The sequence below is a fragment of the Paralichthys olivaceus genome, chromosome 23 (assembly GCF_024713975.1).
Source record: "Paralichthys olivaceus isolate ysfri-2021 chromosome 23, ASM2471397v2, whole genome shotgun sequence".
NCBI lineage: Eukaryota > Metazoa > Chordata > Actinopteri > Pleuronectiformes > Paralichthyidae > Paralichthys > Paralichthys olivaceus.
The window spans coordinates 14,702,714-14,730,613 of NC_091115.1; the positions used below are offsets into that span (position 1 = coordinate 14,702,714).

General features: G+C 42.3%; 4 protein-coding genes, 1 long non-coding RNA gene and 3 other non-coding genes across 13 annotated transcripts in view; 6 read left to right on the plus strand and 2 right to left on the minus strand.

The window, feature by feature from the left end:
• LOC138406724 (uncharacterized) overlaps positions 1 to 8,132 on the plus strand; it is a 64,407-nt gene extending 56,275 nt beyond the window's left edge. Inside the window, exons 4-8 of one of the 3 annotated variants that reach the window (XR_011240058.1) lie at positions 3,075 to 3,203; positions 3,643 to 3,747; positions 6,143 to 6,366; positions 6,524 to 6,599; positions 7,998 to 8,132. This is a non-coding gene — a long non-coding RNA (uncharacterized lncRNA). Of the gene's footprint in view, positions 1 to 3,074; positions 3,226 to 3,642; positions 3,748 to 6,142; positions 6,367 to 6,523; positions 6,600 to 7,997 lie in introns of those variants that run through there. The other 2 variants (XR_011240057.1, XR_011240059.1) reach the window with 2 other exon arrangements.
• Positions 467 to 11,250, minus strand: LOC109637562 (cAMP-regulated D2 protein). The gene is made up of 8 exons (XM_020100016.2): positions 10,003 to 11,250; positions 8,890 to 9,091; positions 8,465 to 8,598; positions 7,987 to 8,114; positions 7,608 to 7,726; positions 6,929 to 7,069; positions 6,176 to 6,348; positions 467 to 1,127 (listed from the first exon to the last, which is right to left on the minus strand). The coding sequence occupies exons 1-8, from the start codon at positions 10,486 to 10,488 to the stop codon at positions 675 to 677; spliced, it is 1,836 nt and encodes a 611-aa protein (XP_019955575.2). The 5' UTR covers positions 10,489 to 11,250; the 3' UTR covers positions 467 to 674.
• On the plus strand, positions 8,946 to 16,069 carry LOC138406723 (uncharacterized). Its single transcript, XM_069519307.1, has 6 exons — positions 8,946 to 9,070; positions 11,206 to 11,371; positions 12,055 to 12,191; positions 14,014 to 14,304; positions 14,898 to 15,067; positions 15,435 to 16,069. Exons 2-6 carry the CDS (start codon positions 11,217 to 11,219, stop codon positions 15,921 to 15,923), a joined length of 1,242 nt encoding a protein of 413 aa, XP_069375408.1. The 5' UTR covers positions 8,946 to 9,070; positions 11,206 to 11,216; the 3' UTR covers positions 15,924 to 16,069.
• On the plus strand, positions 11,464 to 11,546 carry trnal-cag (transfer RNA leucine (anticodon CAG)). Its single transcript has one exon. It is a non-coding gene; the product is annotated as a tRNA-Leu (tRNA).
• trnal-cag (transfer RNA leucine (anticodon CAG)) lies at positions 12,477 to 12,559 on the plus strand. Its single transcript has one exon. It is a non-coding gene; the product is annotated as a tRNA-Leu (tRNA).
• trnal-cag (transfer RNA leucine (anticodon CAG)) lies at positions 13,369 to 13,451 on the plus strand. Its single transcript has one exon. It is a non-coding gene; the product is annotated as a tRNA-Leu (tRNA).
• Positions 15,977 to 18,658, minus strand: LOC109637563 (putative nuclease HARBI1). The gene is made up of 4 exons (XM_020100018.2): positions 18,284 to 18,658; positions 18,047 to 18,212; positions 17,208 to 17,323; positions 15,977 to 16,996 (listed from the first exon to the last, which is right to left on the minus strand). The coding sequence occupies exons 1-4, from the start codon at positions 18,440 to 18,442 to the stop codon at positions 16,178 to 16,180; spliced, it is 1,260 nt and encodes a 419-aa protein (XP_019955577.2). The 5' UTR covers positions 18,443 to 18,658; the 3' UTR covers positions 15,977 to 16,177.
• An 804-nt stretch (positions 18,659 to 19,462) lies between these two features.
• LOC109637536 (uncharacterized) lies at positions 19,463 to 27,814 on the plus strand. Of its 4 annotated transcripts, none has more exons than XM_020099972.2 (19): positions 19,463 to 19,581; positions 19,655 to 19,713; positions 19,811 to 19,871; positions 20,512 to 20,666; positions 20,759 to 20,823; positions 20,945 to 21,038; positions 21,839 to 22,102; positions 22,391 to 22,684; positions 22,780 to 23,031; positions 23,197 to 23,520; positions 23,729 to 23,850; positions 24,221 to 24,440; positions 24,565 to 24,720; positions 25,409 to 25,599; positions 26,086 to 26,237; positions 26,380 to 26,637; positions 26,720 to 26,873; positions 27,201 to 27,333; positions 27,605 to 27,814. In XM_020099972.2, coding segments are annotated over exons 1-19 (3,081 nt in total). In that variant the 5' UTR covers positions 19,463 to 19,579; the 3' UTR covers positions 27,730 to 27,814. The 4 variants fall into 4 exon arrangements, with proteins under 4 accessions (XP_019955531.2, XP_019955532.2, XP_069375407.1 ...); XM_020099973.2 differs by having other exon boundaries at positions 26,086 to 26,180; XM_020099974.2 differs by having other exon boundaries at positions 19,512 to 19,581; positions 19,668 to 19,713.
• The last annotated feature ends 86 nt before the right edge of the window (positions 27,815 to 27,900 follow it).

Below are 27,900 nucleotides of genomic sequence, written 5' to 3' on the forward strand. Positions count from 1 at the left end.
CTCAGGAGGCCACCTGGCTTTTAAGCTGCTATTCCCGAGGCCAGGCCACGTCGCTCCAGTGTGGTCTGTTTCTCCAACCGTTGTATGAGGCCTGTAATGCCTCAGATATCTGAACCAGCTAGACAAAATCCTTTCGATGCAAAGGAGTCAGGACATTCACAAAGATTGTGATGTCTGCAATCCTTATCTTATCTCTGTGTGATCTCATTAGTTTTGTCACTACCCAAAGCTAACACTGACAGTGTGTGTGTTTTCTTTATGGGCTCTTGATAAAGAGTCACAGACCCATTTTTAACTTGTGTGACCTCAACTTCTTCTGTATTTAGGCCAAACATGTACAACACACTTTCTGCTTCTACACACATTTTCCCACTGAATCCATATCCAGGGAAAATGCTGGAGCTTCTTCGATTCCTTTTGGTGCCCAATAGCCCAATTCTTGCTAGAGAAACACAGTAGCACTCAGTTTTTGTAAAAGCTGAATTTTTATTAAAACAATTGCTGCCTGGCAGGGGTTTCTAAATGTTCACTTCATACTGATGCATGCATCTTTTCTTTTGTAATGAGCAAGCTTTTGCAAGATTTTCTGGTTGAATTCATATCCTCAGGGACAAAGAGAAAAGCATATATTGATGTTAGTTCAGCTGAAAGCAGCAGCCCAGGCTTCCTTCACACTAGTAGATGCCCAGTTGGTCCCAGAAGTCACATATATGGTTCCTGGTTCCCACTTGTGCATGTGAACGCACTGTCAGGTTCATGCCCAGCCAGCCGCTGGTGTCGGAATAGCGCGGCCAAACAGGCAGACGCTGCTCACGGCAGAAAGTTGTCTGTCGAGCTCTCGAGGAAGGGTCGCCAGTGTGGGCGAAGGCGCCCCAATAGCACAGCATTCGATTGGACAGCAGCTTCTCTTGCGGGAGCATGGTGAAGTTGGCCACCGTGGCTGAGCCAAAGAGGAAGGGCAGCTCAGCACCATGGCAAGCATGTTGGTAGCAGAAAGTCAGACCTGACCAAATGCGATGGTCTGATGCTACGTGGTCGAACACATACATCCACACCTCACTGCCCATTGCTATGCCAGCACGTGCCGACCTCCTGGATGGACACAGGAAGACATAGTCGGTGACGATCTGTTGACAGAAAATATAGAGAAAGTCAGACAGGACAGATTTTTCAAGAGTTCTCTTTTTTCAATGGGGGACAATGGTCAGTCAGTCTGTCAGTTAGCCAAGCAGTTCACCACTCTCACTGACACTTATGCTCCACAGAAGATGACGTCTAATGACTCCCTTGACTTTTCCTCTGGAGGTTGACATTTTCAACCATAAGAGAAATATTTCAACAGCTGTTGGATAAATTGCATTACGTTTGCACAGACATTAAGTCTATTCCATTTTACTCATTTTGTAGATGCTCTCATCCAAAGTGACTTATAACCAAACTTAAACCATTTATAACACTTACAACACTATTGACGATCCTATAACTTGTGCTGTAACACCACCATTAAGCCCAATTAACACTTCTGCATCAAAGCCACGTAGCCTAAGCACGGGCCGAGCATTCATAGGTGTGTGTGAGTTGCGAACAATGGTGAGTACTACCAAGTGGATCATGTTGGAGTTGGAGCTGATTGATGTTGAAGAACAATTACTTCATTTTGTTCAATTAGTTCCTTCAACTCAATTAAAAATGGTGGTGAGTCTGCCCAAAATGCAATGCTACCAAGCAGACCAATCACAGCTCTTGCGATCTGCAGTCTGTAGTGTGGTTGTAATAATTTTATTGATCCTCTTCAAAATTTGAACTTTTTTGACTAAATGTTGTACTCCCTGCTAACATGGTTACTAACATGGTTACTAACATGGTTACTAACATGGTCAGAATTGTGTTCTTAATTAACACCGTACCTGATTACATCAGCTTATTACCTTTATTATATACAGTTTATTATAAACTGTTTTACAGTATGAGCATGGCATCTGCATGGCTTGTACGTATCATATTATGAGATGGGCTAGGGACAGAGCACCAAAAAAACTCTATTGCTATCTCCTGGCTCAAAGGAAGCAAAAGAAAAGGAAGATAAGCAGTTACCTGGAAACCGGTTTGTCTTTTTCAGCAATACACAACCTGCACCCACACATCTGACACCTGAACACAAACAGGCTGACTGTAGGAAACTGATGGACACACATGCACTCACAAACACACACACACAGTTTTTTTTTTCTTTACACATACATTTGTATCTTTGAAACTGGCACATGCAAAAATGTATGCTTCCCTAACTTACTAACCTAGTCTCAAAATGACACAAAGCATTGCATTGTAAGTGTCTTTGCTAGTTTCAGACTGACAGACACAGTCCAGCGCCCACTTTTATTTAAAATATTACTGTTCCCGTTAGTACCCATAGGTGTATTAGTCTTAACTTTGGGTGTGGTCAGGCACATTGTTGATGCGTGTTGTTTTATTGAGGCACTAAAAATGATTCTTTGACCAACAAAAACCTTTTTTTGAAGTGGATGGCTCAGTATTTTCTGCTTCATTTCAAGGCACATTATCGAGATGGGAACATGCACTTACAGAGGTAGGAGCACAGTGAGTGCATCTTATTACTCACACAGATGGTCTACTCATGTGAGACCTGAACGCTCACAAGCAGATCTGTTTCCTCTGCAGAAAAGTGCTCTCTCTTACTACCTGGTAAAGTCACCATTATATTAGCAGTCCGCAAAGGTGCAAGTACCCCTGGCTCGTAAAGGGAATGGGAGATGGCACTCTTCCAGCATACACCTATGATTAATTAAGAAACTAATTAAGTCCAACCCTTTTCAACCATGCATATGGTACAGAAGCCTTTTTATTGGACCATTTACCTCGCAAAATTCAATTTGGACAGGCCCGATTGGCCCTTTCATGTGCTTAAGACCAAGTGCTTACATTCTTTAAGTAGAGCCCTAAAAGTCATGAAGCACACAAACACAAATTCCAAGTGGATACAAGCACATGTAGGACTTAAGTTATAATTCTCTGGATTTAATGTTTTCCTCTTTTTCCTTTGCTCTCTGTAGAAAAACGTTTGGCACTGATGTCATACATCATGTCACCTCCTGCACCTTGTCACATGTCAGCCATGAGATTCACAGGAGGTCGATTCTATCCTCTTCAGCTCCAGCCTGAGCCGTCACCTCAACCAACCAGTAAGAAACAAAGACGAGAACCGTGGGTGATTTTCTACTTGGGCACACAGACCATTTTGTTCACTGGACCACACTAATGTGCCAGGGGTACCAATACAATGAATGACACACTGGATCCTTACCCCTGCAGTGCCTTTTAGTGCCAGGGCCGTATTGTCTTCAAGAGTACACACATTACATAGGTTATAGTTATTTTGTCATCAATAGATATTTTGATGTAAACTCAACTGAAGCTAAAGCATGTTGTTTACATTCTTTACAGAATGACCTTTCCTTTGTGTCTATACCTGGTTATCATTGGATCACCACAGAAATAAACACAGACTTGTTTTTAGTGTTAGAATAAAAATATTACAGGTATTATTGAGCCTTTATGTAACCACCCACTTTTAGAATGACTGGTTAAATTTACCATTTATTATCTCCATTGATGTTTCAGAGAATCCTCGTAAAAGTTTTAAAGCCTGGAATTCAACAAGAGATGAATCGTGACCATAAAACATTTGACTCAAGGCAAAAACATTGGAAACTTGAAAAAGCAAAGGTAAAAGATTGTGTACATAATTGTTGTAAGAGTGAAGGGACTACGTGTACCATAAACCATTGCAAATTACCCCTTTCCAACAAAATGCAGTTGATAACATACGGACCTGTGGAAGAAGCAAATAACATTGTTTCACAATCTCATAGCTTGTGGTAAGTTGACATAAAATGGTTAAAATATTATTGCTGATGGTCGAAATCTAATTTTACTTCCGGAACCACACTGTCGAGCTCTGTTTGAAATAGTTTCTTCTGCAAAGAACAACATTGCTACTAAACTGGCAAACAGGGTGGAACCACATTTCCCATGAGCATTGTACCCTTTGAACCCTTCACATGGATGACCTCTTGTCGAACTGCAATTACCACAATACCTCGAACAGGTCTGAACACAGCTTTTAGAGATTGATCTATTTGCTGCTCTCTGCGACAGAGTACCACTCTCTTCAGTAATAAATCAATTCATCTCGCCATGCAAAGAGAAGCTTAGATCATCATTCTCATTTGTCCTTGTGCTTTTATTTGAAAAAGGTATTTTTGATTCTGTTTGACATTTAATAGAGAAACATCTCATGGAGCAGTGCTCACACTAACACTGAGGTATTCACACCAGCTTCCTCTATGACGACTGCTTGACATTTGTGATGACCCCCCCTGGTCCTCTGGAGAAGTGCCCTTTATGAAAAGATGTAGGAGGTGTGTGTGTGCGCGTGTGCATGCGTGCGTGCATGGATCGCGGGCCACCATCTACCTACTGCACCGTGAACTGTGACTGAATGCTAAATATGTCTGCGAGTGTCACCTCCTGACCCCCTGCAGCTCCCTGAGGCGGCCACCTTGCACTTTGCATGTGAAATGCTGGAAGAAAACTGTCCAAGGTTTTCTCCTTCTGTGTTATCGTGAGCCATTCCACCTCTGTTACAGTGATCGGATAAACAGGAAATCTCAATTAGACTGTAAAAGGAGCAACGATATGGAGCCATGATATCATATAGATAAGAAAAGGATGGATGGATGGAAAGATGAAACAATTTATTAACGAACAAATTGAAGAGTAATGCAAAAGTAATGCGCAACAGTGTGTAGATGTAAACACTGTACGGTCACATCGGACCTTTCCATGAGAATTGTTGTTCTTTGTTTATTATTTTATTTAACATTTTAGCATTTATGTTTTACATAAATAGATGTTTTAGTTTGAAACCATTAGAATTCCAGTGTCAGATGATTGCGTTGTCACTTTGCAGATTTCCCATTACTGAAAGTCATTAGACCCAGTGGGCTGCTTTAAACGTGTTAAAATGTTAATTTAATTGTTTGATTTTACAATCAATTGCTCAATGATTAGAGTACACCTTGCTAAAAGTAATGTGGACTGAAACAGCAGTCCTGCAATAAATCCTGAGGGTTGTAATGTTTTTTTTTTGTTTTGAGTCATTTTGGAGGCTGTATTTTTGTGTTTCTTTTAAATTGTATCACATTATACTAATAATGGCTCTGCTCTCATTTACACTAATTTGTTGCTGAGTGACACAGTCAGTGTTTTGCCCTCTGCCATTCTTTCCTGTCCTTTACTTCATCTGTTATTCCTCTGCCCATCCAACCTATCCCTGTAGATGTTCACTAGAGACAAGTGGCTTCTTAGTGGGAGCAGAGGAGCTGCATCTCAAACAGACTTACTCCGTGACTCCAGGTGGTCCTCATTTTTCACCCATCCAGATGATAGATGAAAATATGTGGTCTACAACAGCCAGACAAACTGGAATCATAGCTCCCTCTGTAGGCAAGTGATAAGAAGTGATGCTGATGCACTAAGTTAGTGGCTCTCAAACTGTTAAGAAGTTTTCACACTGACACAAGTCGTTCCTTAAGCTGCCTCAAATGTAGCTTGTTTCCCAACTTATGAATCACAGTAGCAAAAGAGAGTTGCCTGATTACCCATAAGTCCTTGTCACACACCCGACAGCCAATGATGGGTAGTTATTGATGCATGTGTGTGTTTGGGTGTGTCCGGTTGACTGTGTCTGAGTTTTTATTTTTCAGTTTGGGAGAAAAATGTGAAATTCTCAGTCTCATTATAAGTGCCTTGCTTTAGTATGTCTATGAACTGAGCAAATTTGACCTGAGGATTATGCTGGGGGAAAGATTCACCAAAGTAATCACAGTTTATCCTGAGATGTGTGTGCTGAATTTCAAAACAATTCATCTGAGAGTTGTTGAGAGATTTCACTCAAACCACAGAAGTAGACCTTGTGGAGAAAAAGTCAGATGTGGGATCTAAGAATGTTTTAATTCTCCATGATCATGATGTTATAAACATGTAGAAATGTTCAAAGTGTCCCCTCTGCGATGACGGAAATATTCTCCTGACTGCAGTTGATGTTCTGCTGTTTCAGATCCACTCATATGAACTGAGCTCATCCCCTTACCTGAGCCAGCATGCCCCTGCGGTCGGCATCGCTGCACAGAGGCAGGTACTTGTGCAGGACCCTCAGAGTGTGTTGTTTAAAGATGGCAGTGATGTACACAGTGGACTCCACTGCAGAGACTGGCTTATTGAAGACGCCATACACAAAGATCACCCCCTCTTCGGAGGTCGTACCTGCAGGAAGAAAACAGTGTCAGTGCAAAAATCAAGGACACCCATGTAGACTTCCTGTTTCCCATTTGCACAACCCTGATTGTCCTGAAGTTTAAAAATCCGTCCAGCTTTCATCTTGATGTAATAAGCTGCTGAGTTTCCAAGACATCACATGTTACTGATCTCTCTCTTTCAGGTTTGGAACTTGGGAATTTCCACATCAAATTGCGTCTTAATGAGAACCAGGGGGAATCTGCCTTCCCTGGCCAGAGGTGATTCTCCGGCCACAGTGGTGCCAGAATGAACTGATGTTCATGGTAATTTGTGATGGCTCAGACAGGAGGATGAGATTAATTCATTTTAGGACAGAAACGGAGCAGCTATTACCTCTCTTCTAGACGCAGATCTCACATTACAGCATTTAAATTAGATTTTATATCTTTCCAGTGAATTTATAGTGTCCACCTTCAGCCGGGACATGCAACTGTGTAAATTCAGAGTCCTGCTGTTTATTGAACATCCCTCAGTCTGAATCTGAACAATTATTAACATTGCAGGCAGCTTTAAAGTCGTTTGGCCGGTAACGCTCAGTGGTTCTTACCCAACAGCAGAGGCTTCTCTTTCTGCCAGTGGCCCTTCTGGAACGCTGTGATGGTCTGTTCCTTTATTAAATCCCCATCGATGTGGGGACCCCACGTCTCAAAAACCTCCAGGAACCTGAACGGGTTCACGATCTTAGAAGCTGAGATCAAAAATCAAACAAATCAGTTGTGTGATTAATAATACGGTCTGATCTCAGAGCAGTGATCTTGAACATTTGGAACAGAGATCCAACAGAAAGAAGCAGGAGGTAAACTTGAATACTGTAATATAGAACTTTCTTCTCATGACAGTTTTTTTTTTTGCTTTTCTTGAGTCAGCAGAGCTGAAATGCTTCTTTCCTTCCAGTGTTTTGGGTCTGAAAGTGAGTTCACACGAGCAGAGAACAGCAGCTGACGAAGCAATAACAGAGTCAGTGATACTGACCAATAACCCTGTCAACCCTGCTGATATATTGCAGTCATTTTGTGCTGTGAAGCAGTAATATTTTGTCTAATTGCTCCTTTCAGGGGCTCAATGCTCCTTTCTTTTCCAATATGCCACAGTTCAGGAGGAAATAATGTCTTTCATCATCTTTTACAGATAAACATGCTACACCCGTCTTCTTATGTAACTGTTGGGCAGCCCTGTGGAGTTGCTCTTAATTCGGGGGGCGTGGGCGGGTGTGCGCAGCATCCTACTTGTTTTCATCTGGGCGGCCAGGACGGTCTGTGGACTGAGAGAGAGCAGGCAGACGAAGTCACTCATCGAGCAGTTTGTCTGTTTAGCAAAGTCCCTTCCCAGCCTCAGGGCATCGTGTCTTAGAGAGAGATAGAGAAAAACAACATTAGACTTAGACTGAAGTTTTCCCAAAGCATGCAGGGAATATCATCAAGGGTTTGAATCATTAAGAACACAAATTCGACAATGCACATCACGTAACCACATGTTTCACAGGTTTGTGCTGGTGTACATGGGTATAATCACTGATCTACACATGTAAACAGAGTTTAACTGCACATCTGTTTGCAAAGAGGGTCAGCAACACTGGTAACTGATTATTCATGTTGTGTTCCTCACCTGGTCTTCAGAGGGATGGAGAAGGGCAGACTCTGCAGCACAGCTTGTTGAAACAGAGGCTTGCTGCTCTGGATCATCAGGTGGAGACTCACAGACTGGGCGCCTGCACTCTCTCCGAATATTGTCACCTGACAAACAGCACAACACAGAGGTCGGTATAAATATCCTTATTTTACCTGATTGCTTTCAAATATGGCTGTGAGTGGTTTTGATGAGAAATTAGCTTTGTATTTAAAAAGATCGTTTATAGGTTATTATAGGCTGTTCAACTTTTTGCTCTTTGCTGTTACTTTTTTAAAATGTCAGATCAACCTAAACTAATTCAGTCTTTTGTCACATGAGATAAAGAAACATACATTTTAGATGATGGATGGATCTTAGAAATCTTTAGCAAATAAAGCAAATGATTAATAGATAATAGTAGTTGTCAAATGAACTAATTGTATGTGTCTCTGTCTCTGTGTGTCTGCTCGCTTGCCTTGCTGGGATCACCACCAAACACTGCAATGTTCCGCTGGACCCAGAGAATAGCTGCCTGCTGGTCCAAGATCCCATAATTCCCTGCGGCTGAGGTGTGAGGGTCTTTGCCCGACACGAGGAATCCAAAGGCCCCTTCAATAATGCGCCAGTTCACATGATCAGCAGCGTATAATCAACTGCAGCAAGTCACTGATTTCCTCCCTGTTCCAAATTATCGTTCCATTTATTAGGCTCGCCCATTTAAGATAATGACAGGCACGAATTATCCTGTCTCAGACACACACACACATACACACACGCACTCGACAATAAACACTGCATTATTTTAACTTGATTCCTGCTTCTATAAAGCCACAGTAACAATAGATACACTACATGAATAAACAGGTGACTACACTGGAATAAAGTAACTACTGTTCTTACCCAGCCGGTACTCCATGCTTACAACTATAGTGTGGGTAAAGTTACTGATGAAGCGTCCGTCATACAGCGGCTTGGACGCAGAGCCAGCGATAAAGTCGCCGCCGTGGATCCACACCATGACGGGCAGTGGGCTCTGCAGAGGGGAGGGGAAGTTCACATCCAGAGGCACGAAGATGTTGAGGTAGAGACAGTCCTCACTGACCTTTTTGAGAAGAGAGATTACACAGATTATCTCTGCTTTATTCCACAGGTGTTATCCTGACAGTCTACAAATATTATTTGCTTGTGTCAATGGGTGAGCTCTATTTAGGTTTTTTGCCTACAAGAAATCTTTGACTAAGAGAAACATGGTTTTGAAGGATCTTAAACAAGTTATTGATGCTGTCACATAGTCCCAATATATCAGGCTTTAAACTACAACTATATCAGGCTGCTGATTGTTATACACATGATTATATTTGAATGATATTGGAGTGAAGTTTTATTGTCCTACTGGTCAACTGGGGTTCTGTGGCTTTTTATTGTTGCTTCTGTTATTGTTTTATCTATGATCTCATTAAACCGGGCCAATCAAGTTACTGCAGCCATGTCTGTATTTTAAGACTTGACAATGAGCAGCCTGAGTGAAGTTACTTTTCAGTTCAACCAAAGACATGCTCGATGACAGTATTTAAGTCTCAACATATTTACATTTTGGTCGACAAACACAAAATGAAAGATAATAAATTACTTTACAGCCATGTTTTCCTTCAGTAAAGCAAAATTTAGACTAAAAATAAGTTTTTGGGGGAACAAGGCCTTGATGTGTCTTGGCTACTGTCCTGCAGAGAGAGACAAGAGTTTGCATGTGACACAATGTTGGAGCAAACCAGAGCACCATCTTTACTTTCATTGAAGCTTTTATAAGTATCGGTGTTTCTTTAGCTCCTTCCATTATTAACTACATTAATGTGCCCTAAGTATCTTTGACTATGAGACACGTGATATAACAATGTGAAACTTATTTTACTGTCTCTCTCACTACGAAAACCAAGAATGCATCCATGTTATTACGTCCTGAATTAGAACATCATGACACCGTGTAAATAAGTGAGAGGTTGTGTTGTTCCTTACTTTATGAGGACACTCCGCAGTGATGGGTCCGCTGCAGGCCTGCATGCATGCCGCCCTTGGATAGGAGGCATCGTAAACCCCCGGCCAAGGACTCACAGGTCTTGGGGGCTTCCAGCGGTAAGCCCCAACAGGCGGGTCTGCATATGGTATCCCATAGAATATATGGGCCTTATCCACTGTAACCCCCTTAATCTGGCCATCTTTAGTTAACACTACAGGTCCGGGAGCCCCATCTGTGTCCTGGCTGCCTGGCCCGTCCTTGGTCTGCGCTGTGATTGAGAGGACCTTGAGGCGTCCCAGCTCCTTGGGGGAGTTTATCTCAAAGTGTCGGTCGATAATGAACGGCTCGTCTCTCACCAGCGGCCCAGGGTAGATAGTTCTCAGGAAGCTCGCAAGGTCGATGTCATCATCATTTTTCGTCTCCTCTCCAGAGACCAGCATTAAACTTAGCGGGCACAGCAGCAGCAAACAGGGCCAGCTCTCCATGTTGCCTTAGAATCCGCTCATACTTCCCCAGACGCTGCTGTTCAGATCAGGATTTGACTTGAATTATGTTCCCAGCTGAGCCCACACCGCCCTGCAGCCTGAAAGTCTCCACAGACAGTTCTGCACAACTTGTGACTCCAATTTAGCCGATTGCTGGACACAGACTCTGTGGTGCAGGACAACTAATGGACAACAAGTCGTCTTTCCTTAGCTTAATGTCATTACATGGAGGGTAAATAGAGAGAAGTCACGGAGCAGGCATCATTAAAGAATAAGAGTCTTGGATTGATTCTGAGGTGTTAGATGTTTGCAAAATCAAAGAACATGTGAAAATCGCTTTTCTAGATTTGGCATCTGTCAACTGAATGTTTTTACCTCTTTATGATGTAGGAAACATTCCCATGAAATAATCAGAAATTGAAAACACAACTCAAGTCCAAACCAGAAGCACTGCTTTATTTTATAGTACAACCCCAAATCAGAAAAAGTTGGGATGGCATTTTTCATTTCAAATTAAACCTGAGATTTAAGAATGATCTTTGACCTGTATTACAGTAAAAACAATACAAAAGCACATTGTTCAAAGTTCGACATAATGAATTAGATTTTTTTTTTCAAAATAAACTATTTCAATTTTGATTCTTGCAAAATATTTCAAAAAAAGTAAAGCATTTACCATTTTAGAATGCCAACACGTTTTTTTTGTGCCTGTTTTAGGTTTAATCGACATGTGCATGCTCAGAGTGCAGTATCCGGACATGTGGGAGATCGATGGGCGTGAGGACCAATCACATTCGTTGCTCCAACAGAGCGACCAATCACCTTGGCGTTTTCTCCTCGTCCCGCCGACATCTCCACCTTTTGACCAATCATGGCACCAGAGGTAAGTACGTCACTTCGTGCATTCATATAGCGATTCATAAAGATATCTTTATGCGGATTATTGTCGTTTTTGATGTCGTACAGTCTTTCACAGTCAGGATGGCCGAGCGGTCTAAGGCGCTGCGTTCAGGTCGCAGTCTCCTCTGGAGGCGTGGGTTCGAATCCCACTTCTGACATCACTTTTTTTTTTTCTCTCTATTTATAAAGGATTATACTGACAATATCCACTGGAGGGCAGCAGAGACCAGTAAAAATCTATATCTGTTAGTCTCTCTGTCTCTCTCTCTGTCTATCTATCTGTTTATCTATGTTTCTTAATATAAAAAAAAATATTTAAAGAAGTATACGGAGAAAAGGTATAAAATATATACTATTGTGTGCCAAAAAATTAGTGAACAGTTTACTTTAAGTATAAAATATAAATACAATACAAATTACAGAGACAGTGGAATGCAGTGAATGAGGTACTGGCGGTTGTAGAATGCTGTGCAAGTTTAGCAGTATGTAAACAGTATGAAAATGATAAATATATATATACACTTTTCAGACCAAATTCTTCTGTATGTGATGAAATCTTTGTTAACCCCTGGAATAGGCCTGTTTACCACACAAGTTCTGATTTAGTTAAGTGAACACAGTGGGAATTTAACTCTGTCTTGTCTTTTGAACTCTCTCCCTCTACAGAAACATGTGGCCTCGGGTCACTGGCTCTGAGAACAGTCGGTCTGGGATTCACACACCCTCCAGTGGTCCCAGCACATGCACCCCAGCTCCTGACACTCTGCCCTCTACAACTGCAGTTTTTGTTCCAGCCGGCAGTGGTGAGATGTTGTCAAGTACATTTTTATTGTATCTGTCCTATTGCAGATTTATTTTCTGGTACTTTTACTTGACTACATATATTTGCAAATATTTGTGCTTCCTACACATGACAGTTGTATAATGTTTTGAGTAATATGTTCACCTCAAAGCAAGTACTTACTAGAGTTATAGTTGGTGTGAGTTTTTTTCCTTCATTCTATGCTCCATATATCTATCAATGGATTAGTGCATTAATATAGAAATACATATTTGTCTTCGTTTTATATGTCCTGTAGTCTTTCACAGTCAGGATGGCCGAGCGGTCTAAGGCGCTGCGTTCAGGTCGCAGTCTCCTCTGGAGGCGTGGGTTCGAATCCCACTTCTGACATCACTTTTTCTTTTCCTGTGAGTGTGCGAGCGTCTGTTTCTATGTGAACTTCTGTTGCGTTGTTACATTGAAACGCATTGAGAGATTTTACACACAATTATACTGACAACATCCACTAGAGGGCAGCAAGGACACATAGATGTCTATCTATATATATCTATCTATTCATCCATCTATCTGTCTGTCTGTCTGTCTATCTATCCAATATCTTTATGTCTATATCTATTTTTCTTTCTATCTATCTGTCTATCTATCTATCTATATCCATCTGTCTTTATGTCTATATCTATTTTTCTTTCTATCTATCTATATCTATCTATCCATCTATCTTTATGTCTATATCTATTTTTCTTTCTATCTATCTGTCTGTTTGTCTATATATCTATTTAACTATCTTTCTGTCTATCAATCAATCGATCATCTATCTGACCTAGATAACAGATTCACACTTCAATCTATCTATCAATCAATCAATCAATAAATCAATCAATCAATTAATCAATCAATCAATCAATCAATCAATTAATCATCTATCTATCTGACCTAGATAACAGATTCACACCTCAACACAAGGTGGCGGTTGTGACGCTGGTTGCCCGCCGCCTACGATCCGAGCAAGGTAGAAGAAGAACATCAACAAACATGGCCGACATGACGGGCAGCTATGCTACGAGAAAGGGCCACCGGGTGATCTGGGGTCAGGACACCGAGCACAGCTTGATCGAGATCTGGCAGGAACACCAGTGTCTGTTCGACGTGTCTAGCTCATGAGGTTTATTGTCGTTTTAGATGTACTGTAGTTCTTCACAGTCAGGATGGCCGAGCGGTCTAAGGCGCTGCGTTCAGGTCGCAGTCTCCTCTGGAGGCGTGGGTTCGAATCCCACTTCTGACATCACTTTTTCTTTTCCTGTGAGTGTGCGAGCGTCTGTTTCTATGTGAAATTCTGTTGCGTTGTTACATTGAAACTCATTGAGAGATTTTACACACAATTATACTGACAACATCCACTGGAGGGCAGCAAGGACACATAGATGTCTATATATCTATATCTATCTATCCATCCATCTATCTGTCTGTCTGTTTGTCTATCTATCTATCCATCTATCTTTATGTCTATATCTATTTTTCTATCTATCTGTCTGTCTATCTATCTATATCCATCTGTCTTTATGTCTTTATCTATTTTTCTTTCTATCTATCTATCTATCCATCTATCTTTATGTCTATATCTATTTTTCTCTCTATCTATCTGTCCGTTTGTCTATATATCTATTTAACTATCTTTCTGTCTATCAATCAATCAATCATCTATCTGACCTAGATAACAGATTCACACTTCAATCTATCTATCTATCTATCTATCTATCTATCTATCTATCTATCTATCTATCTATCTATCTATCTATCTATCAATCAATCAATTAATCAATTAATCATCTATCTATCTGACCTAGATAACAGATTCACACCTCAACACAAGGGGGCGGTTGTGTCGCTGGTTGCCAGCCGCCTACGATCCGAGCAAGGTAGAAGAAGAAGAACATCAACAAACATGGCCGACGTGACGGGCAGCTATGCCACGAGAAAGGGCCACCGGGCGATCTGGGGTCAGGACACCGAGCACAGCTTGATCGAGATCTGGCAGGAACACCAGTGTCTGTTCGACGTGTCCAGCTCTCAGTATCACAACCGAGTGGAGAAGGAGAAGGCGTGGAGAGAGATCGCTAAATGTCTCCAGCAGCCAGGTACGAGCTTCACGATGCACCGGTGTGGACATGACACACTTCATGTCTGCTGTCACAGTTTGTCAGTGGAGACAGCTGCTGCTCTGGCTGCTGTTTAAACCCTGAACTGCAGAGTTCTTGTGTCTGTCGCTGGTGACCACGTAACCCCCGAGAAAATGACGTTTATTGTTGTGATGGATTGTAATATTATATATGTATGATATAATACACTTAAAAGTTTCAGAATAAGGTACAGTGAGAACAACTTAAAGTTATAAACTAGACAGAATATGTACATAATATAATGTATAGTTATATAGAATAGTAGTAGTAGCATACTAAATAGAAGTATACAGTAGTACAAATAGTATACTAAATTATAAGATATAATAGCAGTAGTAGTATACTAAATAGTGGTATTCAGTATAGCAGTAGGATTCTAAATAGTAGTGTACAATAGTAGTAGTAGAATACTAATTAGCATTATACTGTATATAGTAGTTAGTATAGTACCATACAATAACAGTGATAGTTCAAAATACCCAAACCAAATTCTAGATTGGATAACGAATGATGATTAGCTTTGGTGTACTTTGTAAATGTTTGCCTTGCAGTTCAGGAGGTGAAGACCAGGGCCACGTCGCTCCGCACCCAGTACTCCAGGCTGATCAAGCCGAAGCCCAACGGGAGCGAGAGCAAACCTCTGACCCCGAGGCAACAGTGGCTCATCGGGGTGATGGATTTCATCAAACCATATATTGTGCATCGTCCATGTGAGACCACAGTAAGTTATACGATCTTGATTTTTCTGCAGTTTCAAATGTTCTGATATTTAGAAAAATCATAACACGTCAAATGTTTTACTGGGATTTTTAGTGGCTTCATCTTTAGAGTGTCAGCCTGTGTGAATGTGTGTACGTATACCTGCATATGAAGCCCTGCCCCTGGGAGAAGAACATCATGGCGAACAGGAGTGGATCACGAAGCTGCTTAGACATATACCTGTTTTATATATCACAGGTCTCACACATGCCGGCCTGATGAGTTGTGAAAATGTTATTACACTGTTTGTAGTAAAGTTAAGAATAATTACACTGAGTGTCTCTACACATGTGATGTTGACTGATCCATTTCTGCGTCACCTCCTCCAGGTTGATGTGTCTCTCTGTGAGCTGGATGACTCAGAGGAGCAGGAGGATCACTCAGACTCGTTTGAATCAGCTCTCCTGTCGAGACCTGAAACACCAGAAACACTAATGCCCCGGGTGCTGCGTTCTGCCTCCTCCTGCGAGTTTTCGGACGAAGGAGCTTCCCCGACGAGGGAACCTGCCCAATCGGCCGCAAGGGGAGTCAAGCGCAAGGCAAGAACTGACGACATCGAGCTGCAGAAGCTTTTGGTTTTAAAACAAATGGCGGCGAAAGTCGACGCCGATCAAGCGGATGCGTTTACCACTTTTGGTAACCAGGTGGCATCAGAACTCCGGCTAATCAAAGACCCGGCAAATATCACAAGACTGAAAAGACGAATCATCAACATGATATACGACACCCAGGACTCTGAAAGGCAGCAGCCACCAGCAGCAGCACACAAATACAAACAGAACACCACACCTACACCACTGGTTCAGTCCAAGTCGTAGGGTTCTCAACCACCTCAATGTTTATAATTGTTTTATATTCTATTTGATACTCGTTTACTCTTTGTGCCACTTTTATTACTCCATTTACTTTCACAATATATGTTTGAAACATCAGTTACAAGAAAATTATTTCTATTGAACCTTGACACAGACTACACTCCATTTTTTTATTCCACAGCTTTATTTAAATAACACAATGACTGAATTCAAAATGTGCAGAAATCAAGTAGCAGAGAATTACTCCGTGGTTGATGCTAATCGTGCTCCTCCTGCCAGGGGACGAAGCCAGCAGGGGAGACAAAGTAGTCACTCAAAAGGTGTCTTTGCTGTTCTGCGGTAACAGACGGGTCACGTGGTTCTCTCTCTCTGTTCTCCACCGGCTGTAAATTCCCCGTGCCTTCATTTCTCCAGGCTCCATCAACAATGACGTGATCAGTGGTCTCCCAGTCAGCGAAGCCTGGAGGCGCGTAGGCCTCAGACCTGCGCTCACACAGGAAGTTGTGAATGCACAGGGAGGCCAGAGTTATTTTCACCACCTTCTCTGGCTCCAGGCAGATGGTGGACCTGAGGACCCTCAGCCTGTTCACGAGAATCCCAAAGGCATTTTCCGCCACTCTCCGTGCCCTCGTCTGCCGGGTGTTCAGAACTCGGTGACAGTGGTCCATGTGCTGTGCAGGGTATGGCTTCATGAGGTCATTCCTTAGAGGGAATGTGTCATCACCGACGAACATGTACGGCATCAGCACGTGTGAGTTGGGCAAAGGCTGAGGTGGAGGAAAGTTCAGCAGGCCGCCGTCCATCGCTTTGCGCAGGTCCGAGTGTTGGAACGGTCCAGTGTCTGACTCTCTGCTTTGCGTAGCCACTCTTGCGTAGATAAATTTGTAGTTCGCGTCCACGGCAGCTATCACCACCAATGACAACCTGCCCTTGTAGTTGTGGTAGAGGCTGCTATTTCTTCCTGGAGGTTGTATTTGGATGTGTTTGCAATCCAGCACCCCAAGGCAATGTGGAAAGTGCCATTTCAACTCAAAGTCCCGAGCTATTGTCCACCACTCTGCTGCTGTTGATGGTGTCTAGTGACAGAGGGAAAGAACAGTTAAGGCCAGAAGATAATGAATTGATTATCATACAATGAAACTGTATTTGTGTTCGCCACATTTGTAGCATTTCTACTTTTATAGCAAATCCCACTGATGTTTTTATCATGCAAATGAGATTTCAAGATACAGCTGCATTGTGGGAAATCTGGACAGACCCTTTATACAGCTTAACAGAGGTGCTTGCCTTCAGGAAGTCTTTCTTCATGACCCGATGCAGAGCAGCACAGGTCTCCATGATGATCTGTGAAATCGTGCTGGTCCCAATCCTGTACTGCAACCTGAGAGACTTGAAGGTTTCTCCTACAGGACAAATTCAATAATTACACGGTGAACAGAAACTGAAGAGCAAAGGAGTGTAACAGCGAACGCCCTCTTTCAGAAAGGCTCTTGCTCTGTAATTAAATTTCCAAAAGAAAATTGAGAAAATCCCTTGCAACAGTGAAAGACCAACGTATCCCATCAACCATTGCAAATGACCCCTTTTATTGCAAAATACTCTGAGCTGCTTCTTCTTGAATTGAACCTTGTTGTGATTTTCACTGTTTTGGACTAACGCTGAACAAACTGTTTGCAGCCAACATATTTGCAGTTGCAGAAAACATTTCGAGGGTAACAGCAAGCTCCACCAATCACAGCCGTCAACATTACACCTGAGGATTGTGGGTTTACATTATACAGATAACGTAGCTCCTGCTAAGTCCACATTGGATGATTACATATTGTGGCTGATTATCCAAATCTCTATTCCAATATGTTTTAGATGCTTTCACTGCTGTAAGACTGAGCATGTGATAGATCCAAGTCTTTTAGAGAATATCCACCTCAGGCTCCACCTCACCCCGTCTCAATTAATTCACAACCCACCACTCAACGTGCACATTCTGTATATTCATGAAAAATATCACTCTCTTCCGTCAACAAAACCACGTGACTGGATTACCATAAGTAAACAGAAAAGGTGCCGCAATACCGCAGAGTGCACGTGACTCCTCCAGCCACACCGATCTCTCTAACGTGACTCGCCTGTCACTAAGAAGCGCAGCGTCAGGGAGAGTCTCTCTCTGGGAGAAATGGCCAGTCTCATTTTGGTGTTCCGTTTGGTGATGAGAGGTTCGACCCTCGCCAGCAACAAATCGAACTCCTCTGCGGTCATGTGCAGCAGCTTCCGGAAGCCAGCCTGCTCCTGCGTCTGTTCACAGAGGAGACATGACACTGATCAGGATGTAAACAGTGTGTGTGTGTGTGTGTTTTTTCACTGACCTCCAGCTCCCTCTGCAGCACTGACAGTCCGGGCTGCACACGTCCACCGCTCCACTCCTTCACCCAAACTCGTTTCTTCTTCTTCTTCTTGTCACGTCTTTCTTCTGAAGCGATCATCGCGCAGACAACCATCAGCGCCTGTGTCTGTCGGACGTCCATGGCGCGGGACCAGCAGTTCCGCCCGAGTCGTTTCTCGCGTCATTTCCGGCTTCACTCCTCGCGGGGTCTGTCGTGACAGAACATGGTCTGGAGACCTGATCTGACAGAATGACCTTTTTATTTGTTGAAAGTATATTTTTACATGTTTAGAATATGTAGAACTAATATTATCACTACAATAATAATGATAGTGATAATAATACAATAAAGTTGAAAAACGAATCTTTGTGCTTTTATCCATTAAACTAACTTTAGGATTTCTAAAACGACTTCAGTTCAGTTTAATTCACCTTCTGCTCCCTGCAGCATGTTGGCTGTCATGTTAAGAATCTCAACACATCCCATTCAATGAGCTCCTTCAACTGGAAGCAGCCCTGAATGTGATTTGTCCAATCAACTGTCTGATAGTCTGAAGACATTCTCCATCCACTGTGATTTTTAAAACCAGGTTAAAAACTTACAACCATCATGGCATTTTATTCTGTCTACTTTCTTTGTACTATTTTTACTCTTGAATAATTAAAATGGTGTAGTGATTTATTCTTTTTATTTATTTTGCCTATTTTAATCTCTTTATGTTAAAGGTCCAGAGTGTAGGATTCAGGTGAAAGGGATCTATTGGTAGAAATTTAATGTAGAATAATCCTCATGATGTTTTCACTAGTTTGTTTCATCTAAATTGTATGAATTGTAGTTTTCTTTACCCCAGAAAAGGCCCTTTATATTTAAATACTTTATATTTACATGGAGGGGACCCTCTCTACGGAGGCCGCCGAGTTTTTATGACAACTGAAGTTTACCACAGGTTCTTTTTCATGTTTGGAAGGAGAGGGTGAGGTGAGGGGTGTTCAGCTGCAACATTCAATACACCCAGTATCACTAAATTCTACACACTGAACCTTTAAGTGTAATTATATCCTGATCCTCACATTAGCAGCTATTACTATTACAACTGTAAATACTACTATTAGTACTGGTATTCGTGTGACAGACATTAAATACACATGATGGTCTGTTTCCTGTTTCCACTGCAGAGTCCAGTGCACGTGGGCACAGCTGTCACTCATTAGGAGCGTCACCTCCACACCTCAGTCTAATAAACACAGCTCACCGTGACTCACTAAAGAATAACAGAAAATGTAAGAAATGACTTTCAACTGTCAGTTCATCTTCTTCCTAGTGGATTGATAATGGTTTTTAAATGTCTTTCAGGAACTCCTTCCAGTTTTCCTCCGTGTGTTTGATCCTGGTGACGCAGGTCACATCGTTTGGTGAGTATAAAGCTCATTGTGTCACTGAGGTTATTGTTGAAATCAAAGTTTGTCACACAGACTTCTAGAGAGATTCTTCCTGTCCGTTTTCTTCCAGGACACACGGATGATATACACTTTTCTATTTGTTGGATGAGTAAGAACGAGGCTCTGGAAAGGTGAACGCTGTTTTTAATGTTGTGCTTGTATGTGAAATTGAATGCCTGACTAAATGCAAGTGAAAAAGAGCCCTGTGCCAAACCTTTTTTAGAAAAACACAGTTTGTTGTTTCTCTGATAATCAGCAAACTTGGAGCAATGGTAAAATGTTCCTGCTGACTTATTATACTACCCTCTTAAATTCGGCATGTATTTCAATTTATTTTATATATGTTTAGTGATATAGAAATCAGGGCTGTGGAGTGGACAGATCAATGTCATTACAATCGAAGACCTTAAACAATAAGATCTTAAGCTAAAGACAGCAGATCAAATTATGTCATTTAAAAGTAAAGACAAAAGAAACAGAATAATTGCAAAAATAAAAAGTTAAAGTATTTAAAAGTACATCACAGTAAGTATGTTATGTAAAAGTACATACAGTCAGCATCTTCCACACAAAACTACTCGACTGGTATGTGTCCACATACTTTTGACTGAAATGCACCTTAGACTGGCTGACTGAATGTATGACATGGATACTGAACTGGAGATCAATTTGCAAGTTGTCGATTAAATCACATTATTTATAGTTTACAGTTTATTATTTTTAATCTTGAGAAAATAATGTACTGATGCTTTATTCTTTTTATTCTTTCAGACACAATGGAAACATCTGGCTGAACGAGACGACACTGAAGTCCATGAGGAGGGCGGGTAAAGTCCACTCCCTCACCGTGTACCCAGCTGTAGAAAACAAGCTAACGCTGAAGTACGGAGGCAACATTCACTCGTGGACTTTAACCATCTCTCCACGTAAGCATGCAGGCTTTATACTGATTTGAGATTTATACTCACCAAGTATACTTGGTATTATAATATATTAAATGAAGATCTATCATTGGAAGGTATCAGGCTCAACAAAATCAAAGGTCTGCCCAAACCCCTGGAGAATCCAACGAATGCCACTCAGGTACTTGTGACATAACATTCATCAAACTACAGTTTAATATAGATATTTGGTCTCATCTTGATTTTATACTCATGTTATACATTCATCCTGTTGTGTGTTCTCACTACTTTCCCCTCTGCAGAGCTTTCTGGACTTGATGAGTCCCACTGAGGTGTTTGCATGTGAAAACGGAACAGTGTTCTTCTACCAGGATGAAGACTTCTTTCTCGCTGCTGGTGAGATTATTTGGTCGTTTGTGTTTAGTCTGTTTTTGTCTGAAAGACTTTGTGTTGTTTTCTCAGTTGTTTGGGGTTAATGTTGCGTTGACTGTATCGATCAGGTCTGTAGCTGTTAGATGATAGATGATAGATGAGATGATCAATACCCATCCTCACACTGTCAACATGCTCAAGTTACTTGAGATCATTCGACCCGGTAGTTTTTGTGTATACCTGGTCACAGACAGAGAGACAAACCAACAGCAATGAGATGTAATCTCTTTGGCAGAGGTAATGAGGCCTGAACTTCCTGAATCTGAGGATATGGAAAAAGATGAAGGGAGAAAACAACCTCCTTCACTTCCTCACAGTTCATACTGCTCCATCCGGGTGTTAACTTCACTTATTACCTCCACTAAGGAGGTTATATTTTCACCTGTTTGTTGTTAAGCAGGATGACCCAGGAACTACTGGTTGGATTACCACGGAACTGTGGATCCTGTGAAAGGATGCAGTAGGGATCTGCATAGAACCCATAACAACCTGATGTGAGGCAGATCTGAGAATTGGTTTTCAGGTTTTTGATGAACATTTTCACTGATTTCACAGGGAATGATTCATGGATCTTTAAAAAAATAATCAGACATATTTAGAGAACTGATATCTATTGGTGTGTATTATTTGAATTTAAAGGGACTGTTGGACTTGGCAAAGTTTCCATCCAAGTCCATGTGTTTGTTATTGATGGTTTAATATGTTTTTTAATTCATCTCATTTTCAACACTTTTTATGACTGACCTGCTGTTTTCTCATCTCAGGCCACACTCTGCGTCTTCCTGTCAAGATTGAGTCCAGGAGCTCCTCTACGCTGCTGCTCTCCTGGTTGGAGAATAGTCTGCATACCAACAACAGCCACGTGGTGATCCTGTACCGCACTGATCCCACCTCCTATACCATAATCGGCATGGACTCTACTGGACTCGACCACTACCACCTCATAGCTCTGGACTCCTGCAGCCCTTATGTGGCCTGTGTGGAGATTGCAGGCTCTGAATCCTTCACCTGCCTCTCTGCTCTCACTAGTACGTACTGCAGCTGGTTTATAGGACATCCTGAAAGGTCCAGGTCACACAAATGACAGAAATAATAAAAATCTTTTCTCTTGAATGTATTTTTCACCTGTTAGTAAAGTGAACTAGACATGTCTGAGGAGAAGATAAACAAAATGGACACAGGTTTTTAATTTCGTTGCTGTAATGTCAGGTACATGTATTATCTGGTTAGTGGACTACCCTCTCAGGTTGTGTTGTCATAAGAGTCATGAGTTTTATTTTAACACCTGAACAGTCTCCTTTTGCTTTTCTACCCAGACCCAGACATTCCTAAAGACTTTGAGGTGACGTCATGGAACAGCAGCAGCATATCATTGACGTGGGACTGTCCCAAGAACCTCAAGTACTCTCTCTTCCTCCTGACCACCTTCTACCTAAACAGCACCGACCACGTCACAGAGGAGGTGCGCCTCATGTTAAAGGAGGACAGCTTTGTGTTCACCCTGTCCGACCTGCAGCCCTGCAGCAGGGTTAGGTTTGGACTACAGACCGTTTGCATGTCAGGGACAGAGTCCCACTACAGCAAGATGGTCCTGAATGATGGAAACTCTGGTGAGTCCTGCACAGAGTTAATGGACTACTGTTTAATATCAATTATATATATAAAGTGTGACTTCAGTGCTGAACAGATGTTCTCTGCTCCTCAGTCTACTCCAAAATCTGGGCCTTGAGTCAGTCATCTTTTGGCCCCGACAACTACACCCTGAGTTGGGAGGTGATGAACACCTCCTTCATCTCGAGGTTCAGAGTTTACCACGATGAGGAGCTGCACGGCACCACACTCATGACCAACTACACTGTCGGGGGGCTGTTGTCATGCCAACGGTACCAGGCCAAGGTGGAGGCGCTGTGTGGAGAAGCTGTGGTCATGAACACCAAGACGGTCACTGCACACACAGGTAACATGGACCTGGAGGAATGTCGTGGATTGAGTGTCATTTAGTTGATAGCTAAAGCTCAAGTCACATTTCAATAAATTAAATTATCTGTTACTTTTGTTCTAGATTGTAATGTTTCAGGTTTGTACAGTGCAATATATAAAATGTGTCTTTTTGTGTGTCCAGGACCTCGTGGTGTGTCTGACCTCTCGTACCGCTCCAACGACTCCACCGCCGTGTGGACGCCCGGCACCACCCAACAGTCGGCTGTGGCCTTCCTATATGAGCTCTCCTTGAAGAATGGCACCCCCATCCAGAGCAGCCGAGTTACAGACACCGAGCTGCGCCTCCCCAGGCTGGACGAGGGGAAGACCTACGTCCTGGATGTGTGGGAGGAATGTGACGGAGAGTGGGAGTCCGAACATTCTAAGCTGTGTTTCCAGGGAGCCAATTCATCTTTAGGGTTCCTTCTGAAGGCTGCTGGACGTTCTGGACCTGGTCAGGACCTGGGTCAGTCTGACTCACCTTCCAACAGGACGTCTGTAGTTGTGTGGTATTTTTATTTTGACTCACTAGTTTCATTCACTCAAGAAAGAGAAAAAAACTACAAACATTTATCTTTCCTCAAATGTAGGTCTACATCTGATCGTGACATTATTTTATAAGTGGATTGTCTTTTCACAGTAAAACTAACCTCTCTTATTTCCTGTTACTGTAGAGCTGCAGTTAGATTTTTCCGGCTTGGGTCTCGTGATGGTGGTTCCCTGGTCACTGCCTGAGGATCTAGAGGATGAGGCCTCAGAGCCAAGAGCCAAAATGGAGAAGATCTTTAAAGATAAGGTGGGAGAATGTTCAGTTTTCTGTTGTTTAATAGTAAAACATCTGTTTATAACATTTTGGGTTTTGTTTTGAAGAATACAAGTAGTTAAATTTAAACTTTTGGAATTATTATTTGTTATTTTTAGTTAGTTGTTGGTAGTTTAGGCTTTTGGTTTGAAGATACTGGGTCCCGGTTATTCCCTGCATAACTTTCACTCCTCAGGTGCCAGAGTTTTTATTCTTTTGCTTTTTCGAATCATGTCTGAGGACCAATGCACCCTGCCTCCTCCTTTTTAACAGAGAGGACATGGAAAAAAAATCAGCTAACTTCTAGTTGATACACTTAAACCAAGCAAATATTACACCTTTGCTTGTGTGTGTGTGTCTTCAGCTGCAGGACCTGTTGAAAGATTTCGATCAGCCGGCGCGTGTGGAGCTGGCCGCCTTTGAACCTGCCGAGGATCCAGACAAAACAGAGGTTCTGTTTATGTCTTTTGATGCTTCTCGAACGGACGAGGACGTGCCCCTTCCTGTGGACGACCAGCTGGATCACATTCGCTCGCTGAATGCAACCAACATCACAGTCACAGACGGGGTCATTCACTGGAACGGTGGGTGATGATGGTGAAAACACGTCCTCTCTGGTAAAATGTCCCTGTCAGTCTTACATTTCCATTAATACATCTCGTCAATTCATAATCCTCTGATTTTGCTTTGGCTTTTCTGTTTTGTCAGGTCATGATCTGTGTTCCGCCTTCAAACACAAAGTGTGTCCCCGCAATTCTCTGTGCATCAACACTCTGGGCTCATTCGCCTGTGTGTGCCAACATGGATACTATGATGTGAGGGCTGTCATCGAACCTCGGGTGGCTTCAAATCCAATCTGCAATGGTATAGTTGCACCTTTTCTTAAGCTCACTACATTTACACAACAATACTCTGATATTAACTAGATTAAGACACAGAAGCAGTTGTAGGCTTTGCTTTTCTTTTAAAAGGTTTAATTTATTTATTCTTTGTCTGTATGGTACTGACCTGAGCAAAATGAATTTCCCTTTTCTGACGATAAAGAATTCCTATCTATATCTATCCATCTGAAGACAATAGTCTGAATGAGAAACTGCCGTGTAAACTTTATCTTCTTAACTTCAGTCATACTGAAGATGTGGAGTCTTCTGACCTCAGTCTGATTCTGTAAACATGAATATGTCACATTTTAATGTCCTATTGGAGTTTTCATAGCATTTTGCAACATCAGCATATGACTGTAACCAACTGCTTGATGATGCGTTTGTGAACAAGATGGAAAGAAGCAAAATTGTAAAGAAAAAACTCAACTAACAGTTCTTGTGTAATAAACTGTTATGGGTTGGGGTTTAAAAACATTAGGAGTAATGACATGAGTCCAGATTAGACTGGAATATGAATGGAATACTCTATTAGTAACTCATACAAACACAATATTCAAAATAATGTTTTCATCCTTTAGTAGTAGCACCAAGTAGAATAATGGAATCAGTACTGGTGTCTTCAGTGAGTGTGTCCCTGCCCTCCCTCTGCTCCCCATGTCTTCACACAGAGAATGGCCTTTTCAGCCAGTGTCTGGACAAACTCATGTCTGGTGGAGTGGCGAAACCCTACCTGACCTCTTACATCGGAGGAAAGGTTAACGTGGAGCTGAATGACGGGCGCTGCAGTGTGGAGGAGAGCGACACGTTCTTTTACTTTCGCACCTCACGGAAATCGTCTGAATGTGGAACAGAGAGGAGGGTGAGTGGCTGTGCTCAGCTAAAGGTTAGAAGAGGGCAGTTCTTGTGTTGGACAGATTCTGTACAGGGATGTGAGGGCAGGGGAAGAACTCTTAACTGTCTCCATGACTTCAGAGATGTTGAAGAAATATCAATCACAGTCCCGTCTCTAACTTTGCTGTGGAGTCTTATTGGTATTCCAGAATATGGTGAGCCTGCAGTAACAGATCTGAGCCAGCAGACTGACCCTGAGTAAAGGACAGGGGGGACAGTGGTGGGGAGAGGGGTCTGATCAGCCTGTATGCAAGTTTTAGCCGCGATCAAAGGGTTCTTCAGACATTGTGCTTTACATTCACAGCTTTAAAAGCAGAAGGCAGGAAGGAGGGGTCACATGATGAGTTTATTTACACACACACTCACCACAAAATGTTTTTTTATGAGCGAGGAAAACTACAGGCTACTATTCACTTCCATCTTGTGTGTTTCTGTGCGTGTGTGTGTTGTGTAGGTAAACAAAACCCACATCGAATACCAAAACACTTTGATCGTGACCTTGACCAAAGAGGAGAAGATTAGCCGGCGGGATCTAAAAGTTGTCTGGAGGTGTGTCTATCCTCGACATTATGTCCGCAACACACAAGTTAGCATGGATATGGAGTGGTGAGTCAGATTACATATTCCAGCATCTCAACACGTTTCCCAAAACACACAAGAAAGAGGCTTTGTTCGAACAGCAGCATGTCAGGAATCTTTTTTTGTTTCTTTAACCCTGCATCCAAACACTTCCCTTCTCTTGTCGTAGGCTCTCCTCTCACTCCTTCGTGGAGTTCAACTCATCACTGCAGCTGTTCCTGACCATGACCCTGTACCGCGATGAGTCGTACACCGACAGCTACACGCATATTATCGCCCTGGAACTTGAGGACATCCTGTTCTTCCAGGTGGCTCTGCAGACCAACAACACGTTTGCTTCAGATGTGCTGCTGCAGGTGGAGTCGTGCTGGGCCACTGAGAGCACCGACCCACATGACGCCGTCCAGGGTGTTCTGCTGCAGGATGGGTATCACAGCTTCCATTATATCTCACCTGCTTCAGTGGGTCTGAGTGACATGTGATAATGACTTTCCTCCTCTTTGCTCCAGCTGTCCTGTTGACAACACGCTCTACTGGCTCTCTGTTAACGGCCTGGAACAGAGAAGCAGATTTGTTGTACAGATGTTCAGCATGCCCAAAGGGTTGCCCTTCTATATTCACTGCCTGGCAAACATATGTGCTCCTGATCAAGACTGCACAAAGGTAAACCGACAGCTTGTCAAGGTTGACTATAATTTACAATTAAAACATATTGGCCACATGTGACGTTTAACAACTGTATCTTGATACACATATCGAAATAACAAAATCCAACCTACAAGTTCATACCTGCCATTAAACCAGCGATAGTCCCGGAGCCACACACACTGTTGGGTTACATATCACATCTTTGATCCTAAAAGGCCGACGTGTGATCTACACACATGGGGGTCACAGTATGCAGGCTCGTTTGGTTCAGTGTAAACAAGGACAAGTAGACTGGTCAATCCAATCAAGTTGCACTAAATTTGAAATGTTTTGTTGTTGTAGAATTGCAGCAGCCAGCCACGCAGCAAGAGGTCAGTGATCCAGAAGGACAGTAAGGGGAAACCTGGCGCTGTAGTGTCTGCTGGTCCTCTGCTGGTCAAAACAAGAGCGATGTCAGGAAACCGCTCGTCTCGCTGTGAGTCCGTCTCAACACAACTGAGCAGATCCTCTGTCCAGAACATTTTATTGTCTCACTGCATCACAATCTGTTGTATCTACAGTGAGTGTTCACTGCAGGACGGTGCAGTCAGAGGTTCATTCACTTTTCCGGAGCTGTTTCATTATTTAAATGAGCCACATATTGTATCCTGATAAAAATTACATACAGTTTGGTGTGAACTGGTTTTCATTATCACAAACTCTAATTACAGAGTTGTTGAAACTAAATGTCTCCATCTGTCTTGCAGGGACAGAGCACATGACGATGGTCTTCGTTGTGGCTGGATTAATGGGCTTTTTGGGCATAACCATGCTCTCAGTGATTGCAATCAAGGCAATCATGACCTATTATAAACGGCTTCAGCTGCAATAAAAAGCTTTGAACATCATCTGTAAGTCTTGTGTCAGGACTTAGGCCTGTTCACCACGAAACAATAAAACAATGGAGTTCTTCTGAACATCATGTTAATTTTTTCACACAGTTTTTCTCAGAAATCAGTTGTAGCACTCCTCATGAAACAGTAAAAGAGATTTGCAAGCCTCC

What these genes read in the sequence shown, in the direction of transcription:
- LOC109637563 (XM_020100018.2), bottom strand. Translation starts at nt 18,442, where the DNA reads ATGGACGTCCGACAGACACAGGCGCTGATGGTTGTCTGCGCGATGATC. An exon ending in TGCTGCAGAGGGAGCTGGAG is followed by an intron (nt 18,213 to 18,283) that starts GTCAGTGAAAAA and finishes CTCTGTGAACAG; the next exon opens with ACGCAGGAGCAGGCTGGCTT. An exon ending in TGAAGAAAGACTTCCTGAAG is followed by an intron (nt 16,997 to 17,207) that starts GCAAGCACCTCT and finishes CTCTGTCACTAG; the next exon opens with ACACCATCAACAGCAGCAGA.
- LOC138406723 (XM_069519307.1), top strand. Translation starts at nt 11,217, where the DNA reads ATGTGCATGCTCAGAGTGCAGTATCCGGACATGTGGGAGATCGATGGG. An exon ending in TTTTGTTCCAGCCGGCAGTG is followed by an intron (nt 12,192 to 14,013) that starts GTGAGATGTTGT and finishes TATCTGACCTAG; the next exon opens with ATAACAGATTCACACCTCAA. An exon ending in TAAATGTCTCCAGCAGCCAG is followed by an intron (nt 14,305 to 14,897) that starts GTACGAGCTTCA and finishes TTTGCCTTGCAG; the next exon opens with TTCAGGAGGTGAAGACCAGG.
- LOC109637562 (XM_020100016.2), bottom strand. Translation starts at nt 10,488, where the DNA reads ATGGAGAGCTGGCCCTGTTTGCTGCTGCTGTGCCCGCTAAGTTTAATG. An exon ending in CTGCGGAGTGTCCTCATAAA is followed by an intron (nt 9,092 to 10,002) that starts GTAAGGAACAAC and finishes CTTCTCAAAAAG; the next exon opens with GTCAGTGAGGACTGTCTCTA. An exon ending in TCCATCCCTCTGAAGACCAG is followed by an intron (nt 7,727 to 7,986) that starts GTGAGGAACACA and finishes TCTCTCTCTAAG; the next exon opens with ACACGATGCCCTGAGGCTGG.
- LOC109637536 (XM_020099972.2), top strand. An exon ending in AAGAACGAGGCTCTGGAAAG is followed by an intron (nt 19,872 to 20,511) that starts GTGAACGCTGTT and finishes TTATTCTTTCAG; the next exon opens with ACACAATGGAAACATCTGGC. An exon ending in AGGAAACCGCTCGTCTCGCT is followed by an intron (nt 27,334 to 27,604) that starts GTGAGTCCGTCT and finishes TCTGTCTTGCAG; the next exon opens with GGACAGAGCACATGACGATG.